Below are 26,002 nucleotides of genomic sequence, written 5' to 3' on the forward strand. Positions count from 1 at the left end.
TATATATATTTCGTACCTACAAACAATAACCTTGTAAAATGTTTAAAAATTACTGACAATATGACTACAGGAAGGTTGACCTGCATTTTGAAGACTTACTAAGGTTGCATCTCTTCGAGGAGGAGGTTTTTGCCTGAGGATAGGAGAACCTGTGAAAACAAAAAATATAAAGACAAATTTAAGATTTGGCTAACATTTGTTTGTTTGTAATCATTTACGGGGCAGCTGGGGCTCAGTGGAGATAGTATACAATATCCAATCAGAAGACTAGGGGTTTAGTCTAAGCACTGCCTAATATTAGTGTTATTGGGAAAAGACAACAGTGATTATTTAAAAAAATTAAACTGATGTGCATTTACGTTGGAAGGTATGTGAGAGTGTTTGTGCAAATGGATAACTGACAAACATCTTCATGTAGATCATAAATCCTAACAGACACACAAAAAATGTACACAGACAAATATTCAAAAATATAAACATTCAAAGTGAAACGACTGACCGATCTCCACACGATGCGGGGCTATACGAGCCACAGCCGGTGAAGCAGGCTCTGTTTTGCTTTTTCCTTCCTGCGACACATTAACAGGACTGGAGTCAGAGCAGAGGATTGGTAAGCTGATCTCCTTCCTGGCAACCTGAGGACTCTCTGGGGCTCCTTCAATCTGGACATTCTTCTCACTGGAGGTTTTCTTGTTTAGGAGGTTGCTGATTTCCATGATGTTTCCGATAATCTCCACTGGGCCAGTTACGGCCTTCTTACGGGGAGAGAAGTCATCCTTTACCTTCTTGAGGTAAGAAGCTGGAGCCCAACCTTCTTTATCTTGGTACCTGGAAGGGAGGAGACAATGGTCAAACTGCTTTTTTATTTCTTTTTTGTAAATCAAGACTAACAAAAACATTCAAAGCTAAAGAGCAGTGGCGTACCTGACAAACCACCAGCCTTCAAGGTTTTTCTGAATGACTTCCACAATAACCCCTTTCTCAAAAGCTATTTCGTCTTTGCCCTCGCTGGTGTAAGGCTGTACGGTGACGTACTTCTCTTCTGCAAGAGGATAAAATCACAAGAAAGTTAAGATTTGATGTACATTAGAGCTATAAACAAAATATAAAATGGTAATAAAAGTGAAAGCCATAATATGCTTTAACTACTTTTAAAGACTTTATACATCTATATAACCACACTGTAGTAATTTTCTGGAATAGTGGCACAAATGTTTCATTTTGAAACAGAAACAGGGATCTACTTTTCTTTCTGTCAGTGGATCAGTCAAGTGTGTTTTTTTTCTTTTGTGCATGTGTTCAAATGTTCTTTGGCACTGGTGTTAATTTTTTATGAAGCCAAAACGGCTTTAAAATGCAGTAAAGTAAATAATTACAAGACAACAAAAATTCAAGGCTTTAAAATATTTTGCCATCACAGCAGTTTATTATTATTTTTTTTCTTGTATTGCACAGATGGAATGGGCTGTAAATTATGTAATGGTTAAGTAAAGATTTACGTAACAAAAAAGTCATTATTGTGGTAATAAAGCACTGTAAGCCCTCTATATTGAGCTCCAGGCAAATAAGGAGCATTAGGGAACCCTGATGGTGGAAGATAATAAGAATAACATAATAATATTTACATTATGTATCTATTTACTTAACTGCTGGTGCTATTTATTCCTAACCAAAAATATATTTCACAGGTTATAGCTGGATGGAATAATCTTATTTCAATGCAAAATAATTTGATAAAATAAATAAAAGGTGCAAAAAAATCATCAATGTTTTTTGTTAAACAAATTGTACACCCTGTACAGGTCACCAGCTCAACCCAAGGCCACATACAAACAAATAGCCATGCAAACACACACACGTGCGTTGTTTTTTCTATCCTCGTAGGGACTTTGCATTGACTTCCATTCATTTTCCAGTCATTTTTACAGCCTAACCCTGACCCTTTACCTTAAACCTAACCACCCCAGTACATACCTGACCCTAAATCTAACCTAAACTCAATTCACACATTGTTCCTAAACCTAACCCCCAACCCAAAATCAGCATCCATACCCGCCACACACCACAGTGAGAGTTCAGCGATGCCAGTTGACCTAACACTAAAGTTTTTGAACTGTGCAAGCACATTGGAGTACCCGGAGAAAACCTGTGCAGAGAGCTTTCAAACTCCATGCAGATAAACCTCAGCTGGAAGTCAAATCTGCGACCTTCTTGCTGCAAGGCTACAGAGCCAACCAACTGCACCACCACACTGCAGTCTCTGAAACACTGTCTGACAAAAATGGAACATGGCTTTGGATGAGTTTTATTTTTACTAACAAATAATGACATTGGAATTTGATTTATCAAAACAAAAATTCAATGGTACTAAAAAAACATGTTAACCAAAGAGTGTTTAATTTATATTCTATTATTTCAAAACTTCCTTTTAATGATTATCTCTTCATGTTGTCATCGTGTACTCATGGGTTTTCTCTGGGTATTCTGGTTTCCTCCCACAAACCAAAAACATGCATGTTAGGTGCAGTGGTGGGCACAGTTCCCCTAAAGCACTAACAGGGGAACTAATTTTCTAATTAGTGCTTTAGGGCTTTTGCTAATTTTAAAATTCATTAGTGGATTAGCACCTGCTAAATTTATAGGCTAAATTTAGAAGCACTAACTGAGGTCTATAAATGTTGTTGATTGTTAATGTTAACAGCTGACAGTGAAAGCTGTCACTCATTTTGTTCATATGTGTGTCACTTATCCACTAGGTGTCAATATATTGACAGTATATAAACCGAAACACTGATGTGGAATGTCAATGATAAGTCTTAAGAGAGCAACATGTGACTCATGTTGTCTGTCAACACATTCTCACTCCCGACTCGTCGACATATTGACCCTTGGGCAGGGACCGTCTGCGTCCAGTTTTGATGCGTCGGGTACCCCCCTTGTGTCAATCATTGCCGCACGCGGCTTTTCCGGGTTGCGCCACTTAGGGGTCTGTGGTTAATATGATGGATCAGGGTTAATGGTAAATTTTAGGGACTGAGGTCGGGGATAGGCTGTATAGGGCTAACAGACATTAAATTTAGGGTCTGGGATGATTATTTGTCATGCATTTTCTACTCTTTAAAAAAATGATCATGCACTCCTCCTCCGCCTAATCTTGTTAAGAACTGATGCGAGGGGGGTACCCCACGCGTCTGAAGCTGGACGCAGACGGCTACCTGACCAAGCGTCAATACGTTGACGAGTCGGGAGTGAGAATGCGTTGTGTCTGTTGAAGAATGTTCATGGGTTGACTGGGTTATTTTAGTGCTTTTGAATTAGGGGACCTAAATATTTGAGTTAGTGTTTTAGAATTAGCGGACCTAAATATTTGAGTTAGTGCTTTAGAATTAGGGGACCTAAATATTTGAGTTAGTGCTTTAGGGCTAGTGGAACTAATTTTTAGATTAGTGTTGCCCACCATTGGTTAGTTGAGTTGGTAACTCTACCCTGGTCTTGTTTTATTGGTCACTTGTGGCCCTGTGATGGACGGGGGACAAGTCCAGGGTGTTTCCCGCCTTTAGTCCATTGGCTGATGGAGATAAGAACCACTGGATGAGTGAATGTCTATGCATTTCCATGCATTCCGATGAGCTTCCCACCATCAGTTATCCAGAAGCACAAACTTTCCTCAAAATGCTATAAAACGAAGTGAACCATGACAGAAGTCATTACGATTACAATTTCATTATAATATAGAACCAAGAAAACTAATGTGGTTGGAGTGCATGATCAGTGTCAATAACCTTGAGACAGAGAGCATCTCCAAACTCAGCACATTATGCTGAATTATGTATTCCCAAGGGGCTAGGGGCAGAGCAGAGTCATTGTTTCCTGTTATTATAGCACTTCCTGACTAAATATTGAGAGATAACGCAAAAGGGGAAAAAGCACATAAGAAGTGTTGTGTTTTGTGTCATTAGACACAATTTACCAGTGTGGAAACTTTTTCTTTTCCCTCTTTCCATCCTTATTTCCATGGTAGCAGAATGATTGTGTGATAGTAAACCTCTCTATTTAAACAAACTCAACTGTTTGATATTTCTGTAAACCTTTTTTTATCCTAAAACCCTATTTTTTTAACAATATTTAGCATTATGATGAAAAGAAACTCTGTCATGTCAACCACAACATGCACCATCTGCACCAGTGTTATAAATTATTCATGTGGAGTCAGCAAAAATCTGAGGTTTTGCTTTTTTTTTTTTCAACACAAAGCAGATTTTCTGTCACAGGGTGGAAACAAATTTCTCCACTCCAGAGAGCAGCGTGCTCTGCCAGAGCAAAGTTTGGCCTTTCCTCTCTGCTCTGTCAAAAATCCAAATGTATCTCCAGTGAAAGGGGGGTTAAAAAAGGAAAGAAAGCATTACCTTTGCAAGAACACTGAATATTTTGACTGAACATGCAATTTTCTTGTCAATTAATTCAGACATTATTAGAGCTTATTATTTATACTGGTTGCTATCTGGACCACAGCGAGATAAATGTCTGTTTGAAAACATGCTCATTAGAAATCTACTCAAATCTATGCTCTATTTCCTCATAAAAAGTCAAATATGGCTCCAAAAATGCAGCCTAAGGCATTCCAAAGTCCATTACACAACTACTTTCAAATGAGTGGGTAATGATTTTTTTTCTTCTCTTTTTTTCTGCAAAACTCAAATTACTTGTTTTGGCTCAGAATACATACCAACAATAAAAAAAACACCTACGAGGAGCGATTTTGTAGCATAAATTCAGCTAAGCATCAATAATTGTTGCTTGTAAAATTGCTCATTTTAACTTTCTGTACATTTTGTTTTATTTTATTTTTTTAACGAGTTAGTGGTTAGTTTTATGGATCGTGCCTATAGTGTTTCCTGGTAGACAACATGGGATGCTAGACAGAACAAATATGTGCATGGTGACAGAGACAAGTTGATTCATGTGATGAAGCGGCGATAAATAAAAGAGAAGAGAGGCATAAAAACAGAGGGAGGGATGTGAAGAATGATCTGTCTCGGTTCACCTCGGCTCTGCTGCCGGCTGATGACACCCCCCAACGTCCATCTCCGGTCGAGTCTCTTCAGATGAGCCTTATGTCGCTTAGTAACTGACACAGGGTGACCAGACGACGGCAAACAAACAAATATGGAGACATGAAGAGCAGGCATAAACGTTAGACAAACACACAGCACACAAATGACACGGACCAACCTGTTATTAGCTCCGTGGAAAACATAAAAACACAACCACAGAACAGAACATGGCAGACAGTTAGAGTGGATGGATGGTTACAGGGGAAGCGTTAAACCAAGACATCTTCTCTCTGGCCTGTAATTAGGATGTTGTTAGCATGGTTTTCTCATCCTGTTGTGTTCTGAGCATCTGGGGCACACATTGCCGAGGCAGGAATGCACTTCATTTAACAAAGCGGGCTGAGAGCACCACCTGTCGGGGATGTGGGACTGATTTGTTCTCATGTTTTACGGACGCAAGGCAAGAAATGTGAGTCATTTTTAAATCTGGGAAAATTTAGTCACATAAAAATGACGTTTAATTATTTGATTTTCAACAACGCAAATAAAAGATTGAAAAAAAAGTAAGTCGTTCTAATCAGTAATCTATGTGATTAAACAAGAATTATAGCAAATGCAACTTTAAGAAAGTCTTTGATGTTTAAAGAAGTCATCATTGAAATATAAACATAAAAAGACTAGTATAATAGGGAAAAAGACTTACCACCTTAAGAAGAACACCAACTAAAGTGTAAAAACATAAATAATATTTTATGGCAGAGTTACAAGTTATTTTTTCAATAATATTTCCTATTTAAATGGAAGAAAWAGGGTGGCATAAAAATTCATGTAAATTACCAAAGTGCCTGCTTATATTTATACAATTTAAACAGACCAGGTTTAAAACATTCACAGTTTTATTGCTGGCAGATATGCTGGACAGACTCGTGGCAGTTGTGTGTGCCTCCATTTATTAATATTTTCTCTTCTGGCTGCCCAAACCAGTCTCAGATTTATCACACAAGCAGTTTTGTCTCTGCCTGGACACAACAAGCAAGGTTTCCAAATACTATACATGCTATAACGTTATAATGTCATTCCCTCATCAAAAACATGCCCAGTGTTGCTTTGACTCATTCATGCATTTATATTTTCACAAAGCCCCTCCCTGGAGCTCAATCTGAAGCTGAGCTCCAACCCCCACCCCTCCCATGGAGCACTGATTGAAAATGTGGATAAGTAGGAGTGTCAGAAATGGTAGGAGGTTCATAAAGAGACAGAGGCCAATTTGAGTGCGTTTAGATAAGCTAAGAGGCAAAGTCAAATTTATTTTTGATATATACAGCACTTTCATAACAACTGAATGTAACATAGTTATAAATTTATGTGCCTGAAAAATACATACCCCCCACCCCCTATTAAAAATTAAAATATAAGCTGAAAAAAAAAAAAGGATTAGGGTAGGATGTTTCTATTTTAAACATGTCCCCATTTATCTCCATTTATGCTTTTTGTTTAACCTTTTTTTCAAACAAGCACCTAAAAGTTCTGTTCCAGTTTTCCAGAAACATGTTAGTTTTTTAAGGACAACCCAGTGACACAGACTGCTGCAGAACTGACAAAGAGAATCTTTATGAGACTCATGCCATTCCCCTGACTTAGTAGACACATAAACACTAATTACACCGACAGATTGTCCCTCCCAAAAGCCCTTAGCAGATAACTCAGAGAACACACAGCAGCTATCTCTGACAGAGAAGAGGAGATAAGGCTGTGGAAATTAGATGTAGTTATGTATTTAATATATGTTAACTGTTTTATAAAAATAGACATTTTCTCTAATACTTGTATGGGTGCTCTACCATTCAAAATGAAAACGTAAATATTTTGAAGGATATAAATTAACTATCACCTTGCATGCCAACATTTTAAATAAATATATTTTGTAATTGCTCACGGTTGGGGATCACTCTCAGCTTCTACCATTCCAAATTGTAGCTCAATATTAGTCATACTGATCGAGTTACAGCTACTTCTGTGTTTGCTGAGGTTGATTCGCAGTGGCATCCATCTTGAATTTGGTTGACTACAAAAGTTTATAAAATATAGATGTGCATTCAATAATTTCTTTCTCAGTATTTCACTAAAATCCGTTCATAGCGGAGATCAGAAATTGTATGTGGCATGGCTTTGAAGGTGATCGGATGTCATACTTCAGCTTTACTTTCTGACAGATCAAACTCTATGTTTTCTGCAGGGAAAGTTTCAAATTTCCCTCTTCAGTCATCTAACATCAACACTCAGCATTAGTTTGCAGTAATAAACAGACATTGCGTAAAACACCTTGATTAATGTCCAAGTTGGCTTTTTTTTCCCTAAGCCATAATTCAAGCAGGCTGACTCGTGACATACTCAAAACAAAACACATGCCTCTTTCATGAGCTCAGTCCAAGGTGGTCATATCACTGAATACTACATTGCACACTGCATCACTGTAACGCACATCATCTCAGACACTGTGGTTTGCCCTTTGCTGGCAATCCTTGCTGTTTACTCAGGTCTGAATCCACACTCTGTGCTTGTAATGGCAGGCAAACAGAAAGAGGCGTTCAGAGCGGCAGGACTTGAGCTGTCAGCGCCCGGACGGCTGTGGCGAGGCCGTTTTCCCCACTTTTTCACAGATCAAACACTGACAACTTGGAGGGGAGGTGGTGTCTGTGTGTGGGTTTCTAACAGAGCATGTGCTTTTTTGTGCCCGTAGGTGCGTGGGTGGGCGGAGACAGGAGGGTTTGGTGACGTACCTTCGCCTGCTTTGGAGGCGCCCACCTCAGAGTCATCCCGCGTTCCACTCTGGGAGTTAAGATAGGTAGCAGGAACCCAACCCTGCTCCTCCGCTGTGCTGACGAACCACCAACCTGTTAAAAGACAAAAGGGCTGAAAATCACCACAACCAGGTTGAAATCAGGTGTTGTTTGTGTTAGTTTTCTGTATGAGTTGGAGTCTATACAGGAGATGCCACACACACATACAATATGGCCAACAGCTGTGAGGATGGCGCATAAAGAGAATACAATTGCACTGTGACACTTAAGACAGCTGGTCCGAACCTCTAGTGTACACTTTTCTACGGAAATGTTGTTTTGTGAGGGCAGAGTGGTTTCATATGATTAATTAGAAGAATCATAAGAACAGATGGAAGACGTAAAAGTTAATATGGCAGAAGACAGCAAAACTAATGGAGGTTAAAGTTAGAAAAAAAAAATGCATTGTTGCCATCTTATCACAAAATAGACAGATACGCCTCCATAGGATTGAGTAGGTAATACCATCATTAAAAAGTGCTTTAAACAATTAGTCATAGGAAACTTTATTGCCAACCATCCACCTTCTCCAGACTCCTACAGTTTGCATACTTTATGTGCACTGAGTCAGCCTGTTCACAATCAAACATGCCCTCCAACCTGTCTCCTCCCATCTGAAGAAAAAGAACGGTGATGTCAGAAGTTTCCTCATCAACTTCATAAAAGCTCCACTTGGACTAAAAGCCTCACTCTGTAATTGGATTTTGGACTTCCTGTCAAAAGATATTTTGTGAAATCAGTAAGACATCACACTGAGAACAGGCAGCCCTCAAGGATGTGAACTCGGTCCATTGCTTTTTACTCTGTCGACTCCTGACTGTACTGCCAAATGCTGTACTATGACATTGTTCGGCTCTAAATCAGGGTTTGGGGAGCTGGAGATAATCTCTTCTTTAATGTCTACAAAATTGAAGTGCTGATTGGTGGATTTCTAAAAAAAAAAAGAATGATCATTACCCACTGCACATTAGGAATCCCCTTGTGGAAGAAGGCAGCAGCGCTGAAATCTTTTTGTGGAGAAAGGGGGTCAACATCACACAGAATTTCTCCTGGCCTCTAAGCATTACACACAGTTAGAAAAGATAGGCAGAAGAGGCATTTTGTCTGTTGGTTCAAGCTTGTGAGGATCCCCTCCTCCATCCTAATTACCTTTTACTGAACTATTGATGTTATCCGTACAAGCTGCATCACATTTTGGTATGACAGCTGCAGTGAAAACTGATAATAAGCCCCTGCAACATAAAACAGAGGGAGCCATCTGGGTTTTCCTGCCCCTCACTTTCAAGACTGTTTTCAAGGAGAAATAAAAAAAAGAATACCCTTGTAATATAAGAAACAGCTCTCTCTTCTTTCATGGGCTGTTCAATCTTAAATCATCTAATACTGAAGTAATCATTTATGTTTGAGGGAGACAAAGGAGTGCAAGGATATCTTTTAAAGTTTTACATCTGCTTCAGATAGTAAATTATGTAAAGTGTGGTAATTTTAAACCTTACTAACTTTACACAACTTTAGATGAAAACAAAATACCATTTCCTTAGCATTTTTGGGTTAAAAAAACACAGAGGCTTTCACTACATTTAAATGATTTTCAACAATAATGAATAATTAAGACTTAATTTATTGTATAAAAACAAAAAGCATTTATGTTTGTCCTTCCAAACTCTCATCACTAAGAAAACATAATTAAACTGACTTTACGTGTCTGTGCCTGTCCACCTAATTAAACTGAAGCAAGACGGACCACAGATATTCCACTGACAGACTAATGCACATGTTTCACTGTGGGAGCAATAACAAAGGAAATTGTTCCAAGGTCTTTCTGAAGCTTCCAGTCTGCAATTCTTATGAAAGTTTATTTGTTCAAAAGATGAACTTGCTAAGTTGCAGTACATGAAATTAGGATCAACAAGTGGACTGTTGAGGATTGAGTTCAGTGGGTCCAGATAGAACAGTGTTGTTTGGCTCTGAACTCTGCTGGCTGGTGGTCAGAGATTAACAAGGCATGTATTGGGTTCAGTCTTTGAACCAGAGCTCAGACTTGAGCAAAGCCCCATGCTAATAAATCAAACTGGGTTCTAAGCCACAAAAAACACAAAGTGTTGTCTACAGCAACCAAAACAAAATTACTCAAAATGCTGATTTCTTCTCTCCATGTTGCAGTTTAAAAGCTTCTGAGAAGATGAATTTGTCGTTAATTTAACTTTAATGACAGGGATAGCACATTTTAAACCACATTAAACCTAACGATATGAAAATGTTGCAACAGCTCATAAAATCAGCGAAAGCCTTTAATTAAATCTGATGTGATTACCGGTAGTCACTAATAAACTCTAGTTTGTTTACGTTACATCAAATTAAATCAACCACAATATGAGAAATTTGGGTTGGAAAGAATAAAATGGATCTTCACATCTGCAAAGTGTCATTTTCATTCTGACATTTTAACTGGAAGGAAACGCTGTGTTCTCTGTAACAAACTGGCAGATGATGTAAAAATTAAACAATGTAGGAATATGGTGTAGCAATATGTTTTGTTGAATAAACATGATGTTGTTTTTAAAGGCTTGAGCAAATGCAAGTTGCTATTGATGGCAGGAGCTGTGTGTCTCACAAAGTTCATTCAACTCCATGGAAGTTTGTTTGCATGTTTCTAAGTGTCTCAACAGTTCTGCCCCCTCTTATCTCACTGAATTTCTGCAGCCATACGGACCACAGCACTCTCTGAGGTCAGCAGATTAGATGCTTTTATTGGTTCCAGGGACACAATGCAAACTCAGAGGTGAGCTTTTTTTCTGTTTCAGATCCAGGACTGTGAAATGGTTCGCCACCACATGTTAGGCAAACTTCCTAATATGAGGTTTTTAAATCTTAAAGAACACACTTTTCATTTCCTGTTTTTTGACCCAGTGTGAGATGATTTGATCCTTATTGTCCCCATAGTAGGCCTCATCACAGGTGATGTAGCCAGTTCGGATGTTATCAGTCCATTAAATGGATGTTATTAGCTGTTATCAGTCCCATAGAATGACTTCAGACTGTCCCGACTGTGCCGTCTAGCAGGTTATGAGTCCCATAGAATGGCTTCAGACTGTCCCGACTGTGCCGTCTAGCAGGTTATGAGTCCCATAGAATGGCTTCAGACTGTCCCGACAGTGCCCCCTAGTGGGTTACCAGTGCCATATWCGTTGGAAWGCAACAATCTGCTACTGCCAGAGTCTGGTCTACTTTATCGTAGCCCATGTCATTTTCTCTAAAATTAACCTTTGTGGCTTTATGTCTCATATTAACCAGATTGCATAAAAAAAACTTAGTGGCTTTATGCTTCATACCAGCTGACAGTCTGAAGCCATTCTATGGGATGGAGAACCCACTAGGCGGCACAGTTGGGACAGTCTGAAGCCAGTCTGAAGCCATTCTATGGGACTGATAATGGCTAATAACGTCCATTTAATGGATGATAACATCCGAAGCGGGTGGGTGATGATGAATCAGAGTACGGGTAGTGAACACATAACTTTACAGATGAGTGTAAGAGGAACCACCAAAAGAGCTGGTGGTGGACTTGTGCAGGCACAGACCCACCACACTGTCACTGGTGAACATCCTGGGAACTGAAATTGAGATGGCAGAATCTTATAAGTACCTAGGTTAAAGAAAGAAGCTAGTTGATAGAAAGGCCAGCTTGGTCCTTGGATGTCCAGTCAATCAATCTATTCTATTCTGTTGAGCTTTTTTATTGATTTGGTTTGATTTATTGATTTAACAGGAAAAGATTACTAAAAATCAAGCCTGACTCAGCATAATTGCTGTTTTACAGCAGGTTCCTGTTCTGCAGCACATAAAACACTCAGAAATGCAGCATCACAATCACATCATTATACACCATAGACACAAAGACAAACAAGCATACCAAATTTCAGGAAGGCAGCATTTGAAAAATAGAACATCTAAATATGAGCACAACAAAAAGTGTCCAGCAGATGGCAGACAACATTCTTCTTAAAGGGCTGTGGTTTTGAAATGGACTTTATGTTTTGAGGAATGTCATTCCATGCTTTAGTATAAACACAGAAGAAAGACTTCTGGCCGTAACAGTTTTTAAAAGTTGGTAAAATCAGTTGTCCTTTTGTAACAGATCTAGTTGAATGACCACTTCCAGAATGTGATTTGGGCAACAATGCACAGAGAGTTCCATAAATGGCACCTTGGAAGATCTGAAAATTCATTTGTTGTAAGAGACCAAACAGGTAAACAGTACGACGTGGTTGAGAGTATAATGGCACGAAGATAGATATTTGAAACAGAAGATGTCAGAATGGATCTAATTTTTGAATAAACGTATAATTTCTGTTTCAACTTAGTGGTTAAGACTTGTACATGATCACGATAAGTCAAATGAGAATCCAAAKTAATTCCAAGATATTTGTAGGTAGTGACAATATCAAGGGGTTTGTTTAAAAAAGTGAGTTGATTTGTTATATTGAAATGTCTCCTGGGTGAGGAAAAATACATGCACACWGTTTTTTTAACATTAATTAACAAAAGATTATCTTGAAGCCAACCATGAAATGTCTGAAGATCTGCTTGTAACTGACTATTAATAGATTCAATACTGAAATCAGACAAAAAAAGAACAGTATCATCAGCATATATTAAAATATTTGAATACTTCAATATTTTTGGAAAGTCTTTTATGTATAATAGGAAAAGCAATGGGCCCAGTATGCTACCCTGCGGAACTCCCACGGAACAGGGCAGAGACCCGGACACAGAGCTTCCATGTTTCACAACCTGACACCTATCGGTCAAACAAGAGGAAAACATTTGTACTGCAGATGATGAAAGTTGAAAAGAAATCAACTTTTGTAAGAGAGTATAATGATCAACTGTGTCAAACGCTTTACGAAAATCAATATATACAGCACCAGTTACTTGACCTTTGTTCAAAGCAGCACRTATTTGTTCAGTGAATAAAACTAATGCAGACATGGTTGACCTTGACGTGCGAAAACCATGTTGGCTATTGCTTAACATATTATTAGCTTCTAGATGCTGAAGTAGTTGATTAAATAATGTTTTTTCAAGTAACTTAGAAAAAATAGGAAGAACAGATTTCATCTATTCATCTAGTCATTTTAATTGTGTTTCATTTTTACATCATTTTTACATGTGTATATTTATGTGTCCTTGGCTTGTTTGTTCCTTTGTGTAGCTCTTTACTTTACCTTACTTTACTTTGCTTTTGTTGACCTTGTTTTTAAATGCAATATAACTAAAGTAGAACGGTATGATGGATTGCAATTGTGTGACTTTCAATAACTAAAAATAGTGTTTCACATCTTTCATTGCATGTACACATTCACAGAACTGATACATCGTCACTGTGCACATGAAGCACAAAATGATAATTGTCAGAAACCAAATGGATACAATTTTATTTAGTTCATGAATAAGATTTAGGGTTTCAAATTTTCAACCTAAACACGCCTCTGAGAGCAATGCATCTCTTGCCTCATGTTGCCTCATCCTGAATGTCTGGGAGGAAAATTTGATTCCTAACTTTTTGGATGCCAACTTCAGTTTTGTCAGGGTTAACATTTGGACACAGTGACACAGAATCGCAACTGAGGTCATCGCAAAAGAAACAGCTGTTTTGTGGGTCTCCCGCTGCCAAGACTGCAATTTTGCAAAAATGACACCATCCCAACTCTTAGATAAAATCACACTCTTTAGTCTATGTGGATGTCTGGAATTTGTTAACCTTCATGTAAATGTGCTGTATGACCCACAGGCCTTAGGTATTAATTTCTTAGAACACAGAGGTTTTGATATCTTACAGATTTTAAAAATATAGCGTATAATCACAAATAGTGTACAGAATGTAATTTCAAACATATGCAAAGTGAGCTTATCTTAATAAAAAACAACCAAAAGAGAATTATTGGTAAAGCTCATGTCAGTTGACTGGATAAAGGGGTCAGTTTGGCTGCTAAAAGATGAAACGGATGATTTTGAAAATTAGATTAAGTAAGCAATGTGCCGCCTCCTCCTTGCTTTTTGATCAGCTAAACAGATGTGGGAGAAAATAAGAAGCATGCATGATATCTGGAAATGTGCTACACTGGAGATGTAACGTTCACGAACGATCAGAATCTTTTGAACGGCTCTTTACAACGAACAATAGGAGCTGGATCGCAGGCAGTAACAAGCCATTTGTAGTTTTATTCTTTTATTCCTCATATCTTTGTTTTTTTCATACTTAAATCACTCCCGCTTTGCTTTTTCACGGAAAGCAGGCAGAGTTGTGGTGTACAGAAGCTCACGGTGAAAGGGGAAGGGGGGGTTTCCGCTAGACAAACACATGGTTCCACCCACGTGACGGGATGATGTCATTACGTACGGCTACGTGATGACGTATTTCCCTACGTGATGACGTAATATGTTCAAAATCGAACGGCTCTTTTGAACGGCTCTATGAAACAAAAGGCTCCCCAAGATCCGGATCCCTTCAGAGAGCCATTTATCCCATCTCTATACTACACGTTTGCACAACTATACCATAAATGCAATTGTCTTTTCCTGATTCAGTGAACACACCCCCATCTTCATCTGCTCTTTAGCTTTTGTTCGTTTGTTTTCTGTACCCCATGTCTCCCTGCTTTACAATAAAAAGTAAACATCTTGGGGAGCTTCCACAGTATCAATTATTAGTACAAAATTTAAAACGCTTTTGATGCAGCTGGAAAACCCCTTTTCAGTATTACAAAAACATCTTAGCCAACATTCTCACCAAATCAAGGAAAATGTTTTAAAGTATTTGAACAGAGTTTTCTTTTGTAACCTCCTACTAATTTGGGGTCAGTATTTGCGTAAGACTATGGTAAACACACATCCCATCGAGTGAAGATAGTGACCACAGGGATCAACTCAAATATCACAGTGTCTGAAAAGCAGAGTTGTCCTTCACTGCAAGGACACAAAAAAAATTGAATGTTTTAAGCAGAAGACAAGATATAATTAAGTTTTTATTTCAGCAGCCTGCTATGAGGAGTGTAAGTCTGCTTGTAAATGCAGGCTAGAGCCCAATAATTTTCCAATTAAAGAAAAACGAAAATTGCCATGTCAGCCTAATTCAGACAATGGGAAACAAAGAATTAAAAGTTTGGCACTTAGGAAATAGTCAATAAAATATAACTCTCACTTCTTTCCATTACATAAAGCCAGAGCCAGTCACAGACTAGCTTTGTCTAGAACAAAGCTGAAAACAAGAAGAAACATTTGGGCTGCACAAAGCAGAATTAACAAAAAAAATTAAATTAAATTAAAATTAATGGCCTTGCTTTCACACCTAAACTGTGTTTTAGTTGCCCCTGAGTAAATGCAAGTAATTCAATACCTTCCTAAAACAATGGCCTAATGCTGCGTTCACACCAAACGCGATTCCAGCATCAAAACGTGACACTTRTGCACGTTGAGGTCCGACATTCGTCAAAATTGCTCTTGACGCATGTGACGTGACACTTTTTTTCTGAACATGACCATCCTATTTGATGAGAGTTTCATCAGCAGGCACATGTCCTTTCTGACCAAGGCCCAAAGTTATTTGACAGGCGCCAAAAAATCTACAGAAATAAGAACATAAAATGACGTGAAAACTGAATAAAGTTTGGTGAGAATGGAGAGACTGTGAGAGTGGGAGAAAGTAACTCAGTGTGCCACAAACCGTACACCTCCCACACCCTGCCCTGCAGTATTATTTAAATTTATATAATTTATAATATGTTGGTATGAAAAAGATCAATACCACCCAAACCTAGTCTTTATTGAAACCAAAGGGTAGTGTCAGTGTCAGGACATTGGTTGTTGACATTTTTGATGGAACAGTTTTCATTAAAATTACAAAGTTTTGATATGCTGTATAATTTCCTCACATTACTGTATACAGTAATGCATTGTATTGTACTGTACTATTACTGTATACAGTAATGCATTGTATTGTACTGTACTACACTTTCTGTTTTATTTAGCCTTTACTAGAGCCTACCTAATGCAGCATAGCTCCAGCAAACAGATATATGAGAATGGACAGCATTTTTAAGACCTATTATCGGAAACAGTATCTCCAAACTTGRTGCTCCATCAACTTTAAAACCCATGCTTCAGCTTTTTTAATGTAATCAATAACAGATATTCAGCTGCAACAAAGTAACTACACTTACATAACCTTTTTCCCCCAAAAGTGAGTGGAAAACCCATAAAACGAAACTGCATTGTGGACATAAAATCAGTTAGGTCTGATATATTTGCAGCTCGTTCTATTTGCCCTGATGTACAACTCAACACTAATTTATTTTTAACACAAGCAAACTTTAGAAAACTGTAGAAAATGTATCCTTCTTCTAGCATGAATCTGAGAAAGAAAAACTCAGCAGCACGAGGAAGCTGGTTTTTTTTCATGACCTAAAATGATGAAGAATGCAGGAGCTCAGCAGTCCTGCTGATACCTGACACTTCTGTTGAGTTGGAGGAGAAAACGCCATTCATATTTCATWTTCATATTTATTAACAGTAGATGCAGTAGTATCAAAGCACAAGAGGTTAACCGTCCAGCTCAATATGCCCACCTCGAGTTTTTATAAAACACTAGGGTTCAATTACCTGAGAGGCTCTGGTCTATGCAGCGTGGGGGTAAAAACAGCACAAAACAGCTTTTAAGAGCTGTGTTGACCTAAGGAACAACCTTCACCCTCTCCCAGCCTCTGAAAGGATCCCCTCATGGTCTGAACCATGCTTTAGCTTGTGTGCTTTCTAGGCTCTATTGGTTTTGAGACACAGCAGCCTTTCAGCATTTGAAAGTCTTTCCTACCAATTGCAAGTTTAACTTAATGGTCAGTTTTGAAGAGAGGAAAAACTGCCGATTGTTATCACTTWTATTGGAATCACCGTCACCACAACGTTTTTAGCTCCCTACTTAGAAATCCCTAGATCAGGCCTTCTATTTTAATTTTCCATATCTAAAAATACATAATAAGGTAATTTCTTGAGATGCTCATTAGGGTAAAAGAATGTCAACGATGGTTTATACTCTGACTCGATAATGTGTCTTCCATCTGCTGCAACCTCTGCTAAAAAAAGACATTTAACACTTGGCAAGCTTTCCATATAATGTCTTTGGTGGTTTGTTGACAAGAATTATAGGGTTTTTTTCCCCTCCACTCTACAAGGAAACATGTTTTTTGCTGAAACTGCACATACCAAACTGGTAAACTGAAGGTTCAAGCAAAAGCAGTGCTCGGAGCTCAATGTTGACACTGCTTTTCATCCTCACTTTTATTCCTTTGCACATTAGACACAGGAAAAATGGAGTAAACATCGTTATGTTTTTTTTTTTTTACTTTGAAGTTGCGCTGAAGCAAAAAAAATCTGCCAAGTAATGCAACATTTCTCTTTAACTTTATAAATATCGTGGAAAAAACACTGTTTAGCACTACAAAACAAAGTCATCTGTCATTTGAAAACACTGCAGAATGTGAAGACACACGAGTGAATTCTAGGAAGTGATCATAAATACTAATGCTAGCTTCTTTGTAGAGAGAGGCAGAGTTTATCTTTATCAGGGCTATGTTTGGTTTTTATGGGCATTATAAGTTAGTGTGGTGTTCTGAGWTAATGCTAATCCAAAACTGTAACCATTAGCATGTAAGAAACCTGACATTTGGTCATATAAAATAAACCGGGTATTAAAGTTGAGGCATTTTCTTTGTAGATTTTTGATTAAACAATGAGCTCTTGGGGGCATTGGCTGGATGTCTGATCCAAAGACCATCAGAACTTAATTGTTTTAATAAGAAACACCAGGTTTTCTTGGAATCATTCTGATGCTTGCACACTGACCTCAAGATGAAACTCTGTTACTGGAGTGCTAGATCCCTCCTGAGTTTAGTTCTGAAAATGGTTTGCTTATAAGCTAAAAAAACTAATAAATACTGTGATATTATTGATCAAAAAACATAATAGGGAATAGCAAAAACTGAACACATTGAAAAATATGACCAAAACAAAATATAAAGATATCTACACCCCACCGGGAGAAACTACATTCAACTTGTCTGCACTCCTAGACACTCCAAGTACAACAGGATTATTAAGGGCTGAAAAAGTGGATATTGCAAACTATGTCTCCTTTAATGATTGTTTCCAAAGCGCAAAGTCAAAGTAAAAAATCCACTTGAAATTTCACTCATTCTACAAAAGATGGGGGGTTGATGAAAACAAACCAAAAAGAAGTTCTAAGAAGATTAGGAAGTGTCTGTACTTGTGGAGAMAAGGATCGATGCTGTGATTAGAGATGGGATAAATGACTCTCTGAAGGGATCCGGATCTTGGGGAGCCGTTTGTTTCATAGAGCCGTTCAAAAGAGCCGTTCGATTTTGAACGTATTATGTCATCACATAAGGAAATACATCATCACGCAGCCGTAATGACGTAATCCCGTCACGTGGGTGGAGCCATGTGTTTGTCAAACGGAAACCCCCYTCCCCCTTTCACTGTGAGCTTCTGTACTCCACAACTCCGCCTGTTTTCCATGAAAAAGCAAAGCGGGAGCGATTTAAGTATGAAAAAATAAAGATTTTACGAGGAATAAAAGAAATAAAAATACAAATGGCTTGTTACTGCCTGCGATTTGGCTCCTATCATTCATTGTAAATAGCCATTCAAAAGATTTGGATAGTTCGCGAATGTCACATCTCTGGTCTATCCAAGACAGATGGGCATTCCAGGAGTTTAGTTGGCAAACTCAAATTTCTAAAAGCTGAATTACTCTTGGAGTTTTAGAATTAAGTCCTGTCTTTGTTCACAAAAACGCAATTTCAATTAGATGACTGAGAAGAAAATGCCTAATTCTGCCCTCAAGGTGAAGGGAAAATAAATGCAATCACTGTTGTATTTTAGGAAGTATTTGTAAATTATTTTGTTCCTTTCCCCCCGACAGCCTCCATTCAGGGCAAAGTTTAAACCACTAAATATAGAGCATTTGAACTGATCAGCAAAGTTGCTAGCTAAAGTTTGGTTAACATTCTTCCAGCTAAGTGTAAACTGAGGAGGCATCCTGGAGGATCCATTAAGCCGTTATAATGAACTAACCTCTCTGAACCACCAACTTTGGCAGCAAATAGCTTTTTCCATTTTCTTCCTGACTTTCTTTACGCACAACTCCACTCCTGAGCCAGAAAGTCCTGCTCATAAAACAGACAGATGATATGGCTGCAAAAAGAGCGAGGGCAAAATCTATAATTAATTACAGAAATTGTTGATTCCAGTACATTATTTGATCGTATAAACATTTTCATACTGCTCCATTGGCTTGCACTTTTGATTTTATAGGGTCTTTTTTTTCTGCATCTTTGGGTGAAATCTGAACACTCCAATAGATCATCCAGTAATCTCTGACTGATTTCAGCCTGCTGATTTACCACAACTGCACCTAACTTTAACCCCAACAAACCAGCAATCTACACAAACTACTGTTCCAACTGAAACAAAGACCACAAGAAAACTATATTGTCAAGCCAGTGCAATGGAAAATACTTACTTGGCTTGAGACAACAAGCTGGAAAAGTAGAGAAAGCTGAGTTTGCTTATAGCTCTGACCTAGATTCGCTGTTCTGTAAAAGACATACATCACCTAATCCAGGGTAAGGAAAAGTCGATAAATGTACTAAGTAGCGTAGTTGTTGATGGTTTCAGTGGCTTTAACAGCAAAACCTTCAGTTTCCATTTCTAGACTTGTTACATATTCATACTTTTAGAGCTCTGTGCAACAAGCTGCAACAAAATGCAATTCTTTCACAAGAATAAAGTGACAGAAGTCAGCTGTTTTCCAAAGAGTTCGCTTGAGGATCAGTGCTGGTTTAGGTCTGAACAGCTTGCAAACTGAAACAGCCCTTTTAATCAAACGGAGTGGACACTTTTAGTACCTCTAATTCAATGTACTCTCTACGTAGCTGTGTAATAAACAGATCAATGTGTCAGAAACCATTAAAGGCTTTGTACTTATCCTGCAAAAAGGAATGGATGCTAAATCCATTGAGCACGCTCACACCTGGTTTTGTTTGTACTGGCAGTGAATGTGGAGTAACGTCAAGCAGCCAAATGGAGCAGTTACATCGCAGGAGGTGTAGACATTTCAGATGCAGGCTAGCTGTGCTCAAAGGTAATCCACCGGGTTGACTTTACTAGTACAAAACAGTTCGACTGTAATAAAAATGTCAAATGGAATCAGGGACACAAAGGTTAAAGGGTCTCTACTTGGCAGGACCAAGGAGTTCAAATTCATAAAGGACATAACTCATGTAAGGCCTCTAAAGAAAAGATGTGTGGCTCCTAACTTCGGCTTCCCATTGAGCTGATTTTCAGCTGGAGCGAGGATTGAGAAACAGATCCATGAACCCTAAGGCAAGACACATGACACTTCAAAGTACTGCACCTCGGTGGACCCTCTTCTACAAGGCCAGAGTGGTACTCGCACCCAATGTGAAACCTAAGTCAAGCTCACTTCCCTGTCACCACTTCCTCCACCATCCCTCTTCCTCCTTCCTCTGCCTTTGAGGAACACATGACTTCCATTACTGTTTTACTGTCTCAGCACACCAKTGAGGCGGAACATCCGAGCTTGTTACTGAGCCTAAGTCTTTGCAGTCTCTCTTGTTCTTACGAAAAGTCAGTCAGGTTGTTAGTGTTGTTTTAAAGTACAGTGTTTTACATTTTTACTTCACCCTAAATGCGGAAAGTCTATGTTACATTTCAGTTTTGGTCGTTTTGCACATTTTCTTTAAATAATCAGTAGCCGTCAGTGTTTTTTCCAGACCAAATGTTCTTCAAAACGTTTCAACTCACTTGTTGAATCATGCTTAGACGTGTGTCATGTCAACACGCAAGTGATATATAACACATTTACAATTGTCAAACTGAATTACACATGCCCTAAAACTCCATCTTGGCCCCAACTCTGAGCTCTTCCCAGAGGTTAAACAGCTGACTAAGGGCTCCTCTGCAGCTGGCATTTGTAAACCCAGCATGTTTTTCTGGCTTTCCATTAAAGTGAGGTTGAATAATTAATATGAGTCTGGAAGACATTCCTCTTGCTAGAGGCAACATTTTGGCTCGCAGCCTAAACCAACAGTGGGAAAAAACAGGGCTGACTTCGGGCCAAAGCGAGTCTCCAGATGGGGCTGAGTAACAGCTCGCAAGCATTAAACAAAAGAGGTTAAAAGAGTTGAGTTTAGGGGAAAAAAACTTGAATATTTGAGAAAACACATTTATAGAGAAGCATGTCTGTTCCTCACACACAGAGAGACACACACAGCACACATGCTGCTTATTGTTGTGATTACTCACCACTCTCGCTCTTCTCAATGACGTCGACAAGCTCGCCTGCTTGGAGACTGATTTCTGCAGGCTCTTGTTTCTCATAATTGGCCAACACCACGTATTGTTCCAGGAGCATGGGGTCCGAAGCATCCAGACCTGAGGTTGATGGAAAAAAACATGCTGTCAGCCAGCTGCCAGACATAGGTCCACGAGAACGGCTGCTGGGCGCTCGTTGTGCCATAGGCCACTTTGTCTGTAGAGCTCAGCCAATCACAAGATTCGGTGCATCTTCTCCRCAGTCTAGCCATAGAGCTGTGTCCCCATCTAGCCCAACATCAGGGTGATAAAAACGCTAAAGGTCTAGGAACAAAGACTGCAAAAAGCGAAGGATCAAATCCATTCTGTTTTTTACTGAAATGGCTTCATCCTYGTTCGGTAAAAGACGTGTTCAGGTCAGCAGACACAGGTGAACACGGTGTGAAGAGCAGGAGAGGCAGGAGAGTGAGCTGAAGCCAGCTGAGGACAGGACAGAAGAGTCAGAGAAAGAGTTTCCTTTGGAAAATAAACCATCTGCTGAAAAGCCTCCTTCTCCTAAGTTGGGGCTGGAGCTGGAGGGACAGCGGGGGGGTTGTGTAGGCCAATCACAAGAGTCGGCACTCAGGGCCTTAAAAAGAACCAGATGAAGGGGCTGGAGTTTTGCTCAGAGGGATGGACCCGTGTGTCTGCGAAACACTAGAGCTCCGACTGCGGCATGCAGCCCAGCGAATGAAACTCTTCCTCCCACTGCTTCACCAAGTTAACCATATAAGCACCAGAGGCTGGCTTGCTTTTCACTTGGTTTGTGGCTGCATTATTAACAGGGTCAACACCCAACTCAACACCAGACTATGGTTCATAAAAAAACAACACGACTAACATGTTTTCAATTAAAAGGTTGTTTAAAGGACCTACTGAAACCAGTTAACGTCTAAAACACTTCTTTGCAAGTGTCAGGCTTCATTAAATGAGTGAAGCTGAAGCCCTAATTGTGAAAAGTATTTAAAAACAGTCAGTTGAAGGAACTACATACATATCAGCTGGAATCCTGACACAAACCAGCTGATGTTCAGTTCACAAATGAACAGGAACTCAGCTGACTACTGAGTACAAAACYGCAAACAGAAGGAGCTTCTGTTTACACATTTTATATTCCCTCAGTTTTCAGTGATACTCATAACGCAGTAGATACACACAAATAAAATATGGTAACACTTTAYTTTACGGTACCCTTATTACCATGTAATTACAATGTAATAAAAAATGTAACTAAATGTAATTACTACCTTATTACCATGTAATTACATGGTAATTAGGGTACAATTTTACTATGTAATTAGTTGTCTGCAATAATGTAGCACTAACCTGGTAATGTATTACAATTCACTATGTAACACCTAAATAAGTAGTAGGTAATTTGGACAGTTTTAAAGTTGTATTTTATTGCAATTAACCACTAACCCCAAAATTTAGTTGCATTCTTTTGGTTATAAATATAGAGTTGAGTAACTATTGAATAGTAATTTGATTGTAGTTACCCAATAAAAGTGGTTTTACTAACAGTAGTTTTTCTTTTGTACCCTAATTACCATGTAATTACATAGTAATAAGGTAGTAATTACATTTAATTACATTTTTTATTACCTTGTAATTACATGGTTATAAAGGTACCGTAAAAGAAAGCGTTACCTAAAATACTATAAGAAAATTAATTTTAATCACTCTATTCAACATGGCTGCTAATCATAATAGCATAAAATAACTATCATGAGAGCTAAACATTTATATAGTAGTAGCCGAAAGTTATTCACAACACATGACATCTGAAGAATTGCATGAGATCATTATTTTTCTCTCAACAACCCAATTAACCCAATTTTGCCCTTCTGAAAATGGGACAGCCCAATCCTCATGACGGCTCTAACGATAGTTTTATGAGATATCCCTGCCATGTGTGCTGTGTTAAGAGTGATCTAGTCGGCTCGGAAGAAAGTTGAGACTTCTCCAACTTCAAATCAGTGATATTCAACATGTTGGTTTGTCTTGGCCTGATATCCCAGCGTGTGTGGAGTCCCCCCGAGAATAAACGAGCAAGCAGTCTGTTGAACATGACATGTAGCTAATCAGAAAGTGGGGTGATGAAAACACAGAAGGGAATCGCAAATACACAAGACAAAACAACCGTCATGGTGGACCAGAAAGTCCGGTGGACGTCATACTGTTTTTTTTTTCTCTGTTCAAAATATTCCACAAACTATCACCATTGCTTCTTCCTCGTCGGCCATTTTTATTTACTCTGAACTCATGTTTGAGCTCAAGGGGTTTCGCAAGATGAACCATTTGACATCTGAATGTTGAGTGAAATCTGTACATGTGGTGTCTTGTCTTTGCCGTGTGACTGTACACGTCACGCTGTAGGACCAAACCTGTTATATCTATGATTTTTTTCTTTCGTTGTTGTTCGTTGGGGTCTCTTAGTCTTTGAAAATCAACCAACAATTTTAAAACCTTGCCATGTGAACCGGGCATTATTTTTAAACTTTGGCATGAAAGGCAGCTGACAATATGAATTCTGTCAAAGAATGGCTTTTCATTTTAAGGACACTTTAGTCCAGTGAAAGGAAGGTATGGAGCTTAAAAGCAAAGATGACTGAGATGCTTTGAATAAGCTGCCTTTTTATCCAAACAGACAAATTGGAGATGGTCCCACAAACAAGGGATTAGAATTCCTCTAAATCTTGAAAATATGTAGCCTTAAATTCAAGGAATTCCAGCTACAATGACAAGAAAATAATAACTCAGCAGGATGAACTCAGCATCTCAGATGCTAGAGCTGCCAAAGAGTCTGACACTGGATTACTGCGGCTGGCCTGTGGTTTATGACGGCTTATCTATGCAAGATGTTCTGACAGACCACGGAACTGAACTCAGAAACAATCGAAGAAAACCATTTAAGCTCCGACTTTTTGATCCTCATTAAAGAATAGGGCAACAATTACTTTATTTCCAATTTAGCTTGTCAGTATTAATAGAACTGGCTTGAAGTAATTCGCCACTCAATTAACTCTCAGCACAGTTAGTGCAACTGAGTTCAGTTTCAACTCCACATTCAGGACAATATAAAGTGTTTTTATTACCCGCCGCTAAAAGGCAAACAACAGATAACAATGTTTTTGTTTTTGTCTGTGTGTGTGCATTTGAAATATCTCATGATCACATCTCAGAATTTTATGAAATTGTCAGAAATCACTTGATGCACATCAAGAGCCTATTGACTTTTGAAGTCAACCCAACACAAACGGGCTGCCACAGTTAATCAATCAAAGTGAATACATAAATCGTTATAACGGTCGGTTTTGTAAATATTGAGTTGAAATTTGAGGTGGTAGTAACTGAGAGTATTCTTCAACTTATACTCTGAGCACTACACACTTTGCAAAACCTTTGCTTAAAATACTGGCATTAATTGTTAGTCAGCTTTGTTTGGCTGTTAGCAAAATATCTCATGAACCACAGGACAGATTTTAATGAAACTTGCTGAAATTAATCCTTGGACACATATCTACAGCTGATTAACTTTTCGAGCCAACCTGGTTTAAGATGGCCACACAGCTAATCAACCCTTGCAAATGTAAAAATGGCTACAAATCAATTAATTTTACAGAAAAATGAGCTTGATGTAGTTAGAGCTGACAGATCACACACAATGGTATTTTTAGGTTTTGACCAAAATTTTCAAACTCTGGCCTAAAACATGGCTAAAATATGCATGACTTCAAGTAATGTAAGGCTTTTGATTTGTTCAAATTATCCTTTTAATAYGGTTAGTTAGGGTTAGGTTACGGTTTTAAAGTTCTTTATCATTCCATAATGGAGAAATGCATCTCTTTATATTACAAGATTTTTAGATGGAAGCTGTTTAAAATCTGCTGAATTTGGCCATTGAAAATCACAATGACATWCTGTATGTCTTAAAACTTCAAAATAGTTTTATAACAACAAAAGGGAAAAGAAAAGAAAAAAAACAGTTGTCAACAGCAGCCATAAAGCCACAGTCTATGCCAAACGATAAAAATGTAACATTCTGACCCTCGCAGTCTGCTGCCGCTGCGAGCGAGACATAAACGTGAGGCCTGAGGTGAGCAAGTAAAGACTTTGTCAGCAGAGTCAGCAGACCTGAAAACACAAAAGCTAATATTTCAGCTTCGTTCAGGAAATGAAATGTTTTGCAACAGCAGGAAGACGGAGCCAGAACAAGGAGAACGTGTGAGAAAAAAAGAGGTGAAACAGCCTTGGACAGGATATAGGTCTAATTTCAAATGACAGCCAGGAAYCAAACGAGCATTAGAAAAACAGAAGAAATCAGGATTTCAACCAACTGTAACACTTTAGTAGAGTTTCAAACTCTTTAATCAGTCAAAGATTGAAAACAATATGACTATAAAGCAAAAAAAGGTCTTGAAAAGTTATAAAGGAGCACATTAAACACCAAGCTTTAGAGAATAATCTATAAAAATAAAAACGAGGAAGTACCAAATTAAAGGCCTACAATTCCTTGAAGTCATGCATATCACCCACTGTGCTTTTATCATTAGTTGTAGGAACAGTTATAGCTGTTTTAGTCACAAAATACTACTACTACTACTACTACTACTACTACTACTACTACTACTACTACTACTACTACTACTACTACTA

The 26,002-nt window shown here is 38.5% G+C and overlaps 1 protein-coding gene across 2 annotated transcripts in view; it reads right to left on the reverse strand.

The window, feature by feature from the left end:
- LOC106513395 (SH3 and PX domain-containing protein 2A) overlaps positions 1-26,002 on the reverse strand; it is a 75,805-nt gene that overhangs the window by 4,233 nt on the left and 45,570 nt on the right. Inside the window, exons 7-12 of one of the 2 annotated variants that reach the window (XM_014002204.1) lie at positions 21,296-21,424; positions 7,835-7,948; positions 5,045-5,128; positions 925-1,042; positions 500-828; positions 100-149 (exon numbers count right to left, since the gene is read on the reverse strand). In XM_014002204.1, coding sequence (XP_013857658.1) covers positions 100-149; positions 500-828; positions 925-1,042; positions 5,045-5,128; positions 7,835-7,948; positions 21,296-21,424 — 824 coding nt within the window. The remainder of the gene's footprint in view (positions 1-99; positions 150-499; positions 829-924; positions 1,043-5,044; positions 5,129-7,834; positions 7,949-21,295; positions 21,425-26,002) is intronic. The other variant, XM_014002211.1, reaches the window with a different exon arrangement.

The sequence above is a fragment of the Austrofundulus limnaeus genome, unplaced genomic scaffold, assembly GCF_001266775.1.
Source record: "Austrofundulus limnaeus strain Quisiro unplaced genomic scaffold, Austrofundulus_limnaeus-1.0 Scaffold0, whole genome shotgun sequence".
NCBI classification, from domain to species: domain Eukaryota; kingdom Metazoa; phylum Chordata; class Actinopteri; order Cyprinodontiformes; family Rivulidae; genus Austrofundulus; species Austrofundulus limnaeus.